The 15,506-nt window shown below is 45.8% G+C and overlaps 1 protein-coding gene across 1 annotated transcript in view; it reads right to left on the reverse strand.

Annotated features, from left to right (window-relative positions):
• The window catches only part of TMX3 (thioredoxin related transmembrane protein 3), a 201,550-nt gene that overhangs the window by 77,546 nt on the left and 108,498 nt on the right, over positions 1-15,506 (reverse strand). The window contains exons 8-9 of the mRNA XM_033934242.1: positions 8,089-8,166; positions 5,898-5,964 (exon numbers count right to left, since the gene is read on the reverse strand). Coding sequence (XP_033790133.1) covers positions 5,898-5,964; positions 8,089-8,166 — 145 coding nt within the window. The remainder of the gene's footprint in view (positions 1-5,897; positions 5,965-8,088; positions 8,167-15,506) is intronic.

Here is a 15,506-nt window from a genome sequence, read left to right on the forward strand (position 1 = left end):
AGCAGGAGGGACTGAGCACCCCCTCCTGCTCCCAACTTACAGGTACCCAGGGGTGTCCGGGCTGATGGTAGTGGGGGGGGGTCCCAATGGCAGGAGGGAGTTGGAATCCCTCCTGTCACATCTTGCTAGGCATATTCTATATGCATATAAATTCTAGTGCATTGATCTGAAAAGGGAAGCATGGCTATGGGAAGGGCATGGGTGCATCAAGAATTTGAATGCATTCTTGTAGCATACGCCTAAATCCACTTTTATTTTAGATGTGGGGATTTACATCAGTCTTCAGTTGGTGTAAATCCTTGTGCCTAAAATATAGATGTGACTCCCAGAGCCAGGCGCTATTCTAAAAACAATACCCAACTCGAAGTTTGATTTATGGAATGGCGCTAAGCGCCCATTTTTTTTCTGCACCATTTTTGGGGCACCGTATACAGAATTTTGTCCTACGTGCTTAACATGGTTTAAGAAAACAGACCCTTTCTATATATATCTCTATCAGGATCACCCAAAAGGCTATGGGTGCAGTGCAGCCACACAGGGTGCAAGGGAGATTGGGGCACAAAAATTGCTTATCATCTAGTGGCCACAGTTCATGAGTGGGGTGGAGGAACAGGTCACAGTAACAGCTCAGGATGCTCCGCCATTCAGAAAGTGTGCAAATTTTGCCGACTTCAGTTAGCAAGATTAAAGAGATTCCAAGGGTCTGAATTACTAACATTTTCCCTATACACACATAAGAACATAAGAAGTTGCCTCTGCTGAGGCAGACCAGAGGTCCATCTTGCCTGAGCAGTGGTCCCTGACTATCCCTATGACCTACCTCTACTCCTATTTGTACCCCTCAATTCCTTTATCCTCTAGGAACCTATCCAAACCTTCTTTGAAGCCTTGTAACGTGCTCCGGCCTATCACAGCCTCCGGAAGCGCATTCCATGTATCCACCACCCTCTGGGTGAAAAAGAACTTCCTGGCGTTTGTTCTATACATGTCCCCTTTTAATTTCTCCGAGTGCCCCCTTGTACTTGTGGTTCCCCGTAATCTGAAAAATCTGTCCCTGTCTACCTTTTCTATACCCTTCAGGATCTTGAAGGTTTCTATCATGTCTCCTCTAAGTCTCTGCTTTTCCAGGGAGAACAGCCCCAGCTTTTTCAGTCTGTCAGTATATGAGAGGTTTTCCATACCCTTTATCAGTTTAGTTGCTCTTCTCTGGACTCCCTCAAGAAAGTCATTTATTAACAGCACACACTAACATTGTTAAAAGTGGATCCTGCAACAAATAAGTATGCATTATTACCATTAGCAGGGATTAGCTGTTTATAAATGACCCCGAGAATAAGTTGGAAGCCTTAGTAAAATCAAGGTTCTCTTCAAATGCTAAGAAATATGCTATTGATGTACAGACTGCCTATGTACTGATCTTTTGGTGACATCTAGAGGACACAAAATAAATTGGCAGAAAGGACATACTGTGATGATGGGATCTTGGGAAGTAATATAAAGAGTACCCAGCAATTTGTCTCTCAACTAGCCATTTGACCTTTGGCATTTGAAACTAGTAGTGTAAAAATTGAACATGCAGGTAGTTAGGTGGATAGATAGATATTTCACAGTTTTATTCATAACTGTACATTTTAAAAAAAAAACCTTTGTAAAAAAAAATGTTTAAAACAAAATCGAGCATTTTTGTAGACATGCACAGTAGTAAAACCAAAGTCCTAAATGAACAGTATGTATGCAAAATAACATATCATCATGCATAAATACACAGAAGAGACACTATGACACTTATTTTCAAAGATTATGGATGTCCCAAAATGCTGAAACAGATATCCATGGGCTTAAAATGTCCATATTAGAGCATGAGTTAAGAACATAAGCAGTGCCTCCAATGGGTCAGACCTAAGGTCCATCGTGCCCAGCAGTCTGCACACGCGGTGGCCCAACAGGTCCAGGATCTGTACAGTAATCCTCTATCTATACCCCTCTATCCCCTTTTCCAGCAGGAAATTTGTCCAATCCTTTCTTGAACCCCAGTACTGTACGCTGCCCTATTACATACTCTGGAAGCGCATTTCAGGTGTCCACCACACATTGGGTAAAGAAGAACTTCCTAGTAGAGAATGACACGGGGAAAAAATCTGTCCCCGTCACCGCCCCGTCACCGGCCCACCATCCTCTGCACCGCCCCGTCACTGCCGTTCCCTTCACCGCCCCATCACCGTCACTGCCATCCCTTTCACCGCCCCGTCACCGCCACTGCCGTCCCATTCACCGCCCCGTCACCGTCCCCGCTGCATCCATATAAGCCTTAGTACTGTAATATTTAGCTTATTCCTTTCTTATAAATCAAAGTTCCTGCTGCTGAACTAGAGAAAGAGATGTTCAGCTGGCAGGGCTTTGTTTATACATTTTTATCAACACAACTAATATACTATTTTATCCTAAAGCAAAAAATAAATAAATAAATATAATTTTTTTTTCTACCTTTGTTGTCTGGTTTCTGCTTTCCACATCTTCTCATTGAATTCCTTCCATCCACTGTGTGTCTTCTCTCTGCGTCTTCCATTTGCTGTTACTGTGCCTCTCCCTTAACCCCCCCCCCCCAATTGGTCTAGCACCCATCTTCTTCCCTCCGCTCCCGCATAGTCTGGCATCTGTCTTCTTCCCACTCTGTCTTCCACATTTCCCTTCGGGGTCTGTTCCTCTCCACCCTCCTTCAATGTCTGTCCTATTCCTTTCCACCACCACCCTTCCCTCCCTCCTTTACCATCTGTTCCTTTCTACTACCCTTCAGCTCCTCTCACATGGCTTATCTATCTACCTTCCTCCCTCTTATTTTCATGGCACGTTACAATGTAATTTGTGCAAGCCACTGGAGCCTGCGAGCTCGGTCCCTGTCCCATCCCCACAAACCATCTCGCTTCTGTGCTCCTATTTTCTCCATTTCTAATATCTCCCCTATGTATCTGTCATTGCCCCCTCCCCCCTGTGTCCATATACCATCCCCATGGCATGTCCCCTTTATGTCTCTGTCCCTATGCCCCATGCACATAATTTCCCCTCTTTCTGTTACCTTCCTGTGTCCAGATTTCCCCTATCTTCCTCTTCCATACCAGTGTGTCTCTTCTTTTCAACCCCATCTAGCTTTTTTCCCTCTTTCTTCCCCCCCCCCCCTGCTTCTAGCATCTGGCTCACCTGCCAGTCCTTCCCTTTCTTTCCTGCTGTGGGTTTTTCTTTCCCCTTGGCCCAGAATCCTTGGCCCAGAATCCTTTTCCCTTTCACTCCCTCCTTCCAATTTGAGCCGGGAGCACGGTCCCCGCAGCCACTACCTGCCTGCCCAATCGATCCTAGTGTTTAGCCAGCTCTCTCCCTTCTCCTCACCTTAGTTTGTAGATTTTCTTTTTCGGCGACCCGCACACTATCAGAGAGCCGCGCACGTGCGGCTGCTCAGTGTTCAATCTTCTGCTCTGCTGCAACTTCCTGTTTCCGGTTGCATCAGAGCAGAAGATTGAACACTGAGCAGCCGCGCGTGCGCGGCTCTCTGATAGCGTGCGGGTCGCCGAAAAAGAAAATCTACAAACTAAGGTGAGGAGAAGGGAGAGAGCTGGCTAAACACTAGAATCGATTGGGCAGGCGGGTGTGAGCTGCGGGGACCGCGCGATCCTTCATGCCTCACTGCGGGGACAAGACCATTCACCGCCCCGCGGGCGGTGAATGGCCTTGTCCCCGTCGCCGCAGCGACTGCTAGTTTTCTTCCCCGTTTTCGGCGGGTGACCCGCGGCTAAAATGCGGTGGCCGCGGGTAAACCGCCACCGTGTCATTCTCTACTTCCTAGCATTCGTTTTGAATCTGTCCCTGCAGGAACGGGGAAAGGGGGGAGCGAGAAATCAACTGGTTGCAGTGGAGCGGTGAATGGACTTGCCCTTGCAGTAAAGGATCTGTCACAAGTTTTCTCCCTTCCCACCCCTCCCTGTCAGCAGCCCCCCTCACTATTGCGCATCCAGCAGCTCCCCTCGCAATCATGGGTGCAACAGACTCTTTCGCGAGTCCAGCAGTCCCCCCCCCCCCCCATCACACCCAATGTGGAGCCACTGTCATTCGCCGCCACCGCCACCACCGGCCTCCTTCTTGCCCTCTAGCTGCATGCCCCCTCTGCCAAAGCCATCCTGGAAGGCTTTCCTTCAATGTCAGAGCTGACATCAGAGGGAAGCCTTCCGGATCAGCAGGGGACCCCATTTACTTCAATAGTTTTCCTTCCAGGTAGGCTGCTCTATCCTGTCTTCGGTCAAACTTGCTCTTTGCAGGGACGTGTGCACACTGCATGTGGCTGACCCGGAAGCTATCTCTTCTGATGTCAGAGAGATGGCTTTTCTTATGTCATCACGTACTTGATATGTCATCACGTTGTCTCTTGATCTGAGGGACGGCTGGGGGTGACTCCACACCGAAGCACTATTTTGCTTGAGATTCAATTGGAGTTCCTTCTTTCCCAGCATCAACTTTTGTGTTTCAGTGCGTTTGCTCCTGAAGGAGGCTGTTGTCTCCGTAACAGAGCTCTGTAGAGCCGAATATACAGCATGGACTTTGACTGGCAAACTTACAACACGTGTTTACACGCCAATGGAGATAAGTACCACTTTGTTTCTCTATGAACTGCTTATGATTTTTCCCTTATTTAAAGGTGTTGAATTAAGGGGCTGAACCTCTTTTGATTAAATTTTTCAAAATTTTGCGAGAAAATTCACCTGGTAAAGATTATATGCTTTATTTTGGATTTTTCACTGTTGTGTTAATTTCATGTGCACACACAGCGCAAAGCACAAGGTTCAAGGATGTATCACGCTTAATGTACCCTGCTGGGTTTATAAGCTCTCAACTCAGAGAATACAAATTCTTCCGATACGAGTTGTGAATACTGAGGACCTACATTACATTACACTTCTATATTTCATTTTTAAGTTGGGTTTAATCAATTAAGTAAATCTTAAATTAGCTAAGCCTACGATCATCCGGTGATTCATACAAGAAAGAATCTTTTTTGTATGCGGTATTCTGTTAGCATGATTTTTCTGTGTAGCATTCTGTAATAATTTGGCTTATTCAGTTTTCTCGATAGTGGAGGGGATATTTGTGAAGGGGAGAGGAGACAGGGGTTTTGTTGATTCTTTCTGTGTATGATTTGTGTTTATAAAATGACAATTATACAGAATATTGTTTCTTTTTATACTTTAATAAAATAAGTTCAGTATAAAATCATAACTATTCGAGTCTTGTGCAAATGGGATCAGATGGCTTGCAGGGATGGGGCGGGGACAGGAACTGAGCTGGCGGGAATTGGGCGGAACAGGGCCGAGCTCGCGGGGATGGGGTAGGGACAGGGACATATTTTTTCCCCGCGTCATTCTCTAGTCCACATCCCAAGTTTAGAAATTAAGGATTTGGATATCCAACACTACTGGGCATACAAAGAGTAAGACTGAGTAACCAAATGGTTAGTGTAGTGGACTATAAACTAAGGGACCCAAGTTCAAATACCACTTTAGCTCTTTTAATTTTTTTTTGTGAGCCCTCCAGGAACAGAAAAATGTTGAACCTACAGTACCTGCATTTCCTTTGAACAACAGCAGCACTAAGCTACTAGGCAGGTGCTTGTTCTGCTAGCATTTAGAAAGTGTGTGTAGACAGAAGTAGCATGAACATTTCCAGCTTTATACTGGCAGGTGCTTACAAAATCTCTTTAAAATAAAAGTCCTGCATAGATCTCTCCCTCCCCCACCTAACCACACAAGTAAAAGTAGCCATACTGCTAATTAGCAGCTTAAGGGCAGTTTACCCATGGGAAAACACTTTGAAAATTGCTCTCTGTGTGAGAATGCTGTATGAATTCTGGAACTTACCATCATAAATGAAGTACGTAGAATCTTTGAAAACAAGCACAGCAGGGATCTCATTCAGGGTCACATACTGAAAAAAAAATTAAAACAATGTTAATGCTAATTAAGCAAAATAATTACTTTCCCTACTCCTCCCCCCCCCTAAACAAAAAAAGGATGCTATAGTCACAGGTTCCTATATTTGTCCCAAATAAATGTATTTATTTTTAAAATTTCTATATCGTTTTTCCAAAATGGTTTACAGGAAATTACATACATAAAATATTAAAAGTCAACACAAAATAAGAACAAAAGCAGGGAGATTCAATCTTACATAGGGCTAGATTCACTAACCTTCCGATCTGTGTGCGATTGGAGGTAGGCCGACCAGTTCACCAACCATCTTCATGCAAATGGAGGTGATCGGAGGCACGCCCCCAACAGATGCACAGATCGGATTGAGCCCTGACAGTAGTGACAGGAGAAGCAGCCACCTGCCACTGCTGTCAAGGCTCTGCCGCTATATATATATTTTTTTCTAGGCCGCAAAATATTAGTTCCATTTAAAAAAATGAAAAAAAAAAGCCTCCCAACTGGCACGGCCCACCCCCAGCACGGCACGTACCTTTTAAATCATACTGCCCCCCCCCCCCCATGTACCTTTTTTATTTCTACCCCCGTACCTTTTAAAATTCTTCCTTCCTTCCCTCGACAGCTTTGTACTATTTCCGGTCAGCAGTCGCACAAGTCAAGGGCGTGGAAGTCACGAGCTTTCCACGTTTCCTCCTGGCCCCTTGATGTTTTCTGAATGGCTGCTGGCAGTTCTCGCACGTCCCACAAGAACTGCTGCCAGCCATTCAGAAAGCGGCACAGGCCCAAACGGGAGTGTGGAAAGCTTGGCCCTGACCTCCGCACCCCTGACTTATGTTCAGAAAGGTGGTGTGGGGTGGGGGGTGTTGTGCAACTGTACAGGGGGGTACAAATTTTTTGTATCTTCGTTTCTTAAGACACACTGAGATTTCCACCCACTTTTGGGTGGAAAAAAAGTGTGTCTTATGGAGCGAAAAATACAGTAAATACATCTGAAAATGTAATGCAGTATGATATTTTCTATCTCTTACCTTACTATAACTCTAAACATGCCATATCTAAAATTATATGGATTACTGAGAAATCTTTGTACAGTGGTACCTTGGATTACGAGCATAATCCGTTCCAGGAGCATGCTCGTAATCCAAAATGCTTGTTTATCAAAGCGAGTTTCCCTATAGGAAATAATGGAAACTCGCTTTGATACGTTCCCACCCCCCCCCCACCCCCGAGGCCAGGGCACTGCTTCCCCCCTGCTCGCAAAGTCCCCACTCCACCCCGCGTGATCCGGCACCCCCGACCAACTTTAACTCACCCCACCCGTCTGGCACCGGCACGAGAACCGCTCCCCCCCGCTCGTAAAGGCTCCCCCCGCTCGAATCGGCACATCCCGCGAGAACAGGAACCCCCCGCCCGACCAACTTTAACTCACCCCCCTTTGGTACCGGCACGCAGCCCACAAGTGCCGGTGCCACTTGTAGATCTTCTTCCCAGTCTCTGCCGGCTTTGAGCATGCATCTGCGCATGCTCAAGCCCTTCTAATCCGGCAGAGACTGGGAAGAAGATCTACAAGTGGAACCGGCACTTGTGGGCTGCGTGCCTGGTGCCAAAAGGGGGGTGAGTTAAAGTTGGTCGGGCCGGGGGTTCCTGTTCACACGGGGGGGGGGATGCCGATTCGAGCGGGTGGGGGCCCTTTGTGAGCGGGGGGGGGAGCGATGACGGTTATCGGGGGGTGCTCGCAAATCGAGTCAACACTCGGTTTGCGAGACACGTTTTGCAAGAATGTTTTGCTCGTCTTGCAAAACACTCGCAAACCGGGTTACTCGCAAACCGAGGTTTGACTGTACATTTAACTACATTAAGAGAAGAAAATATTCAGACTAAACTACAATTTACTTGCAAAAATGACTGAGAATTTCCCTTTGAAAAACTATGGCCCTCTTTTGCAAAGGTGCGCTAAGCGTTTTAGCGCGGGTTTAACGTGCGCTACATCAACGTGTGCGCTAACCGCTAATGCGTCCATAGGATAACACGCACGCGCTAGCGTTTAGCGCACGCTAAAAAACATAGCACACCTTAGTAAAAGACAACATTTCATAAACCTTTTCCTTTATGACTGATTTACCTCAGGTAACACCTCTTCAGAGGCAGAATAGAAGTAAGTATAAACAATAAGTTCTGATGCAACTTCAATATATTTTTCCTGTGAAAATAAAAAAATATACGTTTATAAAGCAAACAATCAAAATATATTATGAAGAAAATCTAATTTCTTAGCATTATAAATGTTTTTCAATTCTGTGTTGACCTAGTGTATACAATATGCTTGCATACATACATACATATATACAAAAACCATTAAACACAATCCATTTTATATTCAAAGCAATTTAAGCATGCAACAGAAGCTTATGGCTGCACACCAACATAGAGTTACCACTTTATTGAACATTTTTGAAATTGTCATCACTCCACTTTTGTTGTTTGTTTTTTGACCATCATCATTTTCTTTTCTATACCATAATATCACAACATATTGTTTGTTTGTTTTTTGGGGGGGTTCTCATGGAAAGGGTGAAAATAAATAGAATGCCATTTCAAGGAAGGTACAGATGGAAATAGAAACAATAATGGAATTTCAAGGCAGCATGAAACAACCTAAGGTGATCCACAGTTGTGAGGAAGTAAAGGTAAGCCAGAATCTGAGATCTAACTAGATAAATGTTATGGCTCACATCTCTCTGTGAATAAGACACCAGCAACAGAAGAAACAGAGTGGATAGTGAACCAATGTAAACTAGGAAACATTCACCAGTCAGGCTGATCCTGGCAGGGGGACTCCCCATCACCTGAGCTGGCATGACTCACCAAAACGTGCTCAGCTGATGGGGATTCCCCTGCCACGATCAAACAAGGTAGATGGGTATATCTGCAAAACTTGTTTTTGTGCATTTTTCATGTGAACATTTTTTATTTTTGAAAATGGCCAAAAAAAGATAGACATACTAAGAACCAAAACATCTTCATAGGTCATTTTCAAAAATAAGAGATAGACATCTGGCTGTTTCGAAAATGGACATTTTCTCTACTGGATTTCTGGATGATTTTTCCAAACCGTCCAATTTTAAGACTTAGGGCTCCTTTTACGAAGATGCGCTAGCGGGTTTAACACGCGTGACTTTTCAACCCCCGCGCTGGCCTAAAAACTACCACCTGCTCAAGAGGAGGTGGTAGCGGTGAGTGTGGTGGTGGTTTAGCGCGTGGTATTATGCGCGTTAAACCGCTACCGCGCCTTCGTAAAAGGAGCCCTTAGACGTCCTATCAAAAATGACCCTCTACGTGTCATTTGTTTTGATTAGATTGTAAGTTCTATTGAGCAGGGATTGTCTCTTATGTGTTTAATGTATAGCGCTGTGTACATATACTTAGGCCCTGATTCTCCAAAAGTGCGTCCCGATTTTAGGCAGCTGTAGACGTCCTACAGCTGTCTAATCAGCCAATCGGGATGCACGTTTTTTAAAAAAAATGCTCCCCAGGCAGGCCGCCCGGGAGAGGCGTCCTATTCAGAATCAGCCTATACTAAACCCCGATTCTGTAACCGGCGTCTTTAGAGAATCGGGTTAAATTAGATGCGGCCGCTATACTTATGGCAGCAAGGGATCTCCCTGCTGCAATATGTATAGCGGCCGTGGTTGTTGCGGCCGCCTGTCCCATCACCGACAGGAGAATGCCTAACTCCTCCTGTCGGAACCCCGAACCCCCCTCCCCCCCAAACTCGTAATCGCCGACAGGAGGATGCCCAACTCCTCCTGTCGGAACCCCGGACCCCCCTCCCCCCCAAACTCGTAATCGCCGACAGGAGGATGCCCAACTCCTCCTGTCGGAACCCCGGCCCCCCCTCCCCCCCAAACTCGTAATCGCCGACAGGAGGATGCCCAACTCCTCCTGTCGGAACCCCGGCCCCCCCCCTCCCCCCAAACTCGTAATCGCCGACAGGAGGATGCCCAACTCCTCCTGTCGGAACCCCGAAACCCCCTCCCCCCCAAATTCATAATCGCCGACAGGAGGATGCCCAACTCCTCCTGCCAGAAAGCCCAACGACCCCCCGCCCCAACTAATCTCCCTCCCCCAACTAACCTTTCAATGTTGGTCAGCTGGACGGGTCTTGCTGCCGTCCAGCTGACAGGTCTGCCTCGTGGAAATGAGACGGCACGCCCCTTCCCGGCCCATCCCCGCTAAATCTAAGGCCTGATTGGCCCAGGCTGTAGAAGCCTGGACCAATCAGGCCTTAGGCATAGCGGGTCCGCCCATCCCCACTAATCCTAAGGCCTGATTAGTATAGCGAGATTAGAATCTCGGAGAGAGCGAGACCAGAAGGTCTTGAGCATGCGCAAATGCTCAAGGCCCAGTCCAGCCCAGCACAAGCAAGAGGAAGGATCGCCGATGCACCACCCAGCCCAGCACAGAAGAGGGAGGATCTTTGGGCACCGGCATGTCTTGTGCATTGATGCTGGTGCCCAATCGGGGTAAGGGATATCGTTTTGGTGCTCAGGGGAGCATGTAAGATCCCGGGGGGGGGGGATGCCGGATCGCGGGGGGGGGGGGGGGTATGGAGCAGCGCCAGTAGCCTCGGGGGAGGGAGTTGGTGGAACGAATCAAAGCGAGTTTCCATTCATTCCTATGGGGAAACTCACTTTGATATACGAGCAATTTGTTTTACAAGCATGCTTCTGGAACGAATTATGCTCGTAAATCAAGGTTCCACTGTATGTTATTATGGCTTGATCTACAAAATCCTGAGTGGAGTAGAATGGAACATGTGGAACGATTTTTCACTCCATCAAAAATTACTAAGACTAGGGCACACTCGAAGTTACAGGGAAATACTTTTAAAACCAATAGGAGGAAATATATATATATATATACATATATATATATATATATATTTAACTCAGAAAATAGTTAAGCTCTGGAACGCATTGCCAGAGGTTGTGGTAAGAGCGGATAGCGCAGCTGGTTTTAAGAAAGGTTTGGACAAGTTCCTGTCAGAAAAGGCCATAGTCTGTTATTGAGAAAGACATGGTGGAAGACACTGCTTGCCCTGGATCAGTAGCGTGGAATGTTTCTACTCTGGGTTTTGGCCAGGAACTAGTGACCAGGATTGACCACCGTGAGAACTGCTACTGGGCTTGATGGACCATTGGTCTGACCCAGTAAGGCTATTCTTATATTCTTATGGTATCCAATTTATCTGTTGAGTTTGGAATCCTCCAGCTCTGCTCTACTGCTACCATTGCACCAAATATCTGTCTCTACGCTTTGCAACAGGGGTGTCAAAGTCCCTCCTCGAGGGCCGCAATCCAGTCGGGTTTTCAGGATTTCCCCAATGAATATGCATGAGCTCTATTACCATACAATGAAAGCAGTGCGTGCAAATAGATCTCAAATAGACTAGATTGCGGCCCTAGAGGAGGAACTTTGACACCCTGCTTTACAAGCTTCTGCATTATGCACAACCCTCTCCGTGCTCTGATTCCCTTTGACACATTTGGGAGGCTGAAACAGATATGGCAAGAGTCTTTTGGTCTTCCAATGTTCGAAGTATGGCTTCTGCTTCTCTTACACAATCACTCTATTTTCTGTCCCCCAGAGTGTTTTGGATGCCTGTTTGTCTACAGAAGGTAGGTTCCACTCTGTCTTGTCTTTGCAGGTCATGTATTTCATGGTTAGGCACCCTGGACCATATGGTAATTTTTTGTCTATCGGTGCTCAAATTTTGGCATCAAGTCTAGCGAAAAATGAGTGAAATATTGGACTTTCAGCACCTTTTTTCTTACAGTGTAATACTTTTCTGGCCTGTCCCCTTCCAAACAAATGTTGAAAAATAGCCCTACAAAGCATTCTAAAAAGCTGGAAGCATACTAGACATCCTGGTGTCTCTTTCTGGTGGAACTCAAGTCTGCCTAGTTACTAAATACAGTATGAATCCATTATGGCTGAGAAAGTTGGTCACCATAGCTGCTTCTGTCAGACTTGAGCCTCCCTATTTTGCCATCTAAGATAGATGGTGCATACTTCAGCTGTCTGAAGCCAAGTTTGGACTCTGCGGTTTTGGATGGGGAGGAGGTTAAGGGGTGTTTCTCACTGTCCTGCATAATAGTTCCTGTAATTGTTGATGATTTTGCAACATTATCAAACTTTTGTGGAAAAAACAACCCCCCCACCAAAAAAAACCAAAAAAACAACTAAGAATATAAATGTAATTGTTCAAATGCAACATGAAAATGCATTCCGAGTGCATACCAAAGCAGTGGAAGCAAGTAAGGTAACCAATAAAAGATTAATTCTAGTAAGGTAACTATTCTGTTTCCTTTTTGCATAAAAGTTCTAATATAGAACTCAATCCTTTTAAAGCCTTTATGAGCACACCAAACAATTTTAAAAGAAAAAAAAAAAAATCTAACAAAGCAATCAAATAAGGCGTATAGTTTGCCCTGCAATTTCACATGATTGAACTAATTTGGCCATGTGCCTCAGAACTCACCCAAGGCGCATGACTGTGTGGCAACAATACCTGCACTAGAGTGACTAATTATTACATTTTGTTTTATAAGGAAAAACATTACACAAGTGACTTTATTTCTCTTTATTAGCAAATGTCTACGGCATGACAGATGCTGCTTTGTTTTTCAATCACTACATGGGCAGTGCAGTGAAACAAAGAACAAAAGATACAGCATCCACACCTGCCAAGTGCCAGTCTGCCATAATATAGGACATTAAAGTGAGTTAAGTAAAAGCAATCCTTGCGATATTCTGCCTGTGGCAATTGGCAGTTTGAAAGCGAACGATAGCCATGTGCTGGATTAGATCCAGACACTCAATGCCAGGCTACGTCTGGACTAGAGGTCTGCACGGGAACGGGGATCGCGGGAATCCCGCGGGTCCTGCGGGGGTCCTGCGGGAATCCTCCCCTAATCCACGGGACTCCCACGGTGACCCCCCCTCTGGCTCACTGGACTCCCACGGGGACCCCTCTCTAGCCAACGGGACTCCCATGGGGATGGAAGGCTTTGGAAGCAGGGTTCGTCCATATAATATAATGGACACGTCAACCTTAGTAAAAGAGGGGGTTTAATTACCTGAACAGAAAATAAAAAAAGGGTTCCACCAAAGAGATTCCACAAGGAAAACAGCAGCGCAAACACAAAAGAAACTGTGGAATTGATGATCTTGTCAGAAGTAATTACTGCTTTTTATGGGGACGGGCAGGGATGGAGGTAATTCCTTGCGGGGACGGGTGGGGACAGAGAGCATCCTGGCGGGGACGAGTGGGGACGGAGAGCATCCTGGCGGGGACGAGTGGGGACGGAGAGCATCCGGGGGGGGGGGAACGGGTGGGGACCGAGAGCATCCTGGCGGGGACGGGTGGGGACGAAGAGGATCCTGGCGGGGACGGGTGGGATTTCTGTCCCCGTGCAACTCTCCAGTCTGGACACCAGCACTGAATATCTGGGGGTCCCCCACAGACCCAGAAGTTATGTGAATGCCAGCTGATTTATTCAGTGTCAGTGCCTGTATACCTAACTCCAGCAAAGACAGGATTGATTCCAGGTTAGGTACCGTACAGTACGTTGGCACAAGAAATAAATATTGCCAAAGCGCAATATGCGCTCACCCTATCCCCCACCCCCCAGGTTGCCCCAGTACTTAAACAAATATACTTACCTGTAGTAGGTGTTCTCTGAGGACAGCAGGCATATATTCTCACATGTAGATGACGTCTTCTATGGAACCTACTGTGGACACCGGCAAGTGTACTGTTACTTTAAGTCTTTGAGGCAGTTCCCCCACTGCGTGTATGTAAGTGACTTCCTGCCCGATGTCAACACGCAAAACCATCAGTACAGTAAAAAGCTATACTGTCAACTAGGGAAGGTGGGTGGGTTGTGAGAATATATGCCTGCTTTCCTCGGAGAACACCTGCTACAGGTAAGTATATATGTTTCTCTGAGGACAATCAGGCATTATATTCTCACATATGGGACTCCCTAGCTACCAGGAGAGTTTAAATGTTAGATAAACATGAGTCTGGCATAATTAAAGAGGGTTAGAGGGAAAATTGGCTTGCGGGAAATAGAAATGTTTTGCAGAACTGCTTGGTCAAACTGGCCATCTCTTTAGGAATTTTGTTCCAAACAGTAATGGAAAGTAAAATGTATGTATTGAGGACCATGTAGCTGTGGAGCGATGAATGGCCTTGTCCCTGCAATTAAGGGAGGGATCGCATGCGGCCCCCCTCCCTCTTTCCTATCTACCTACCCACCCGAATCTATCTCCCTCCCTCCCCCTTACCTTTGCGGCACGTTTTAAGGTTTCAGTCTTGTTGAAAGCCGCCAGAGCGTACATGCAGTCGTGCGTGTGTGGGCGGATGCTTCTCTGACGCAGCCGGAAACCCACACACGCACGCACACGACTGCACGAACACTCCGGCGGCTTTTAACAAGACTGAAACCTTAAAACGCGCCACAAAGGTAGAAAGGGGAAGGGAGATACACAGACCGCACAAGGGGTGCCAGAGGGAAGGGTGGATGCTGCGTGGACAGGGCGGTGAAGGGGATGGCAGGGACGGGGTGGTGAAGGGGATGGTGGTCCGGTGACAGGGCAGTGACGAGGACAGATTTTTTTCCCCCGTGTCATTCTCTACCCCACACGGTCTGTGTTTCGATAAAGGTTCTCTACGTGTGTATAAAAAAACAAACTGGACCCCTGAAGAAGGAGTGTTTTTTGAAGCACGGACCATGTCAGGTCCTGTCTCTTCACATATGAGAACCACCAATTGGATTGCCACATTGTTTTTTCTCCAATAAAGATCCTGTGCCTTGTAAATCACATATGCAATTTTCGCCTTTGTTTTCATATGAATTAGACTAAACTCTTATTTAAATGCGCTGTCACACAAATATATGCACACTTCCTTAGGTATTCTAGAGAAAAAAACAGGGGTCTCAAGTACTCACAGCCAGAAGCCTGAGATATACTTAAAAGCTAATGACTGATACAGTGAGCTATCATCGGTCCCGTTTATGTTCTCTATACCAATGGTTAGTGGTTATTTGTTTCTATTTTATAGTATTTGCTTTTATAATATTTGCATACTTGCATATTTGCAAAAAATAAAAAAATAAAAAAGTATGCAAATATTATAAAAGCAAATACTATAAAATAGAAACAAATAACCACTAACCATTGGTATAGAGAACATAAACGGGACCGATGATAGCTCACTGTATCAGTCATTAGCTTTGAAGTATATCTCAGGCTTCTGGCTGTGAGCACTTGAGACCCCTGTTTTTTTCTCTAGAATACCTAAGGAAGTGTGCATATATTTGTGTGACAGCGCATTTAAATAAGAGTTTAGTGTGTTTCACAACATAAACTAAAGTGTTCATATGAATTAGTACAACACAGTTCTGATATGATACCTGACTCACTGAATCACCTCTATGGAAATCATTACGAAAACCATAGGCAAAAGCCATT

This window comes from Geotrypetes seraphini, chromosome 2 (assembly GCF_902459505.1).
Source record: "Geotrypetes seraphini chromosome 2, aGeoSer1.1, whole genome shotgun sequence".
NCBI lineage: Eukaryota > Metazoa > Chordata > Amphibia > Gymnophiona > Dermophiidae > Geotrypetes > Geotrypetes seraphini.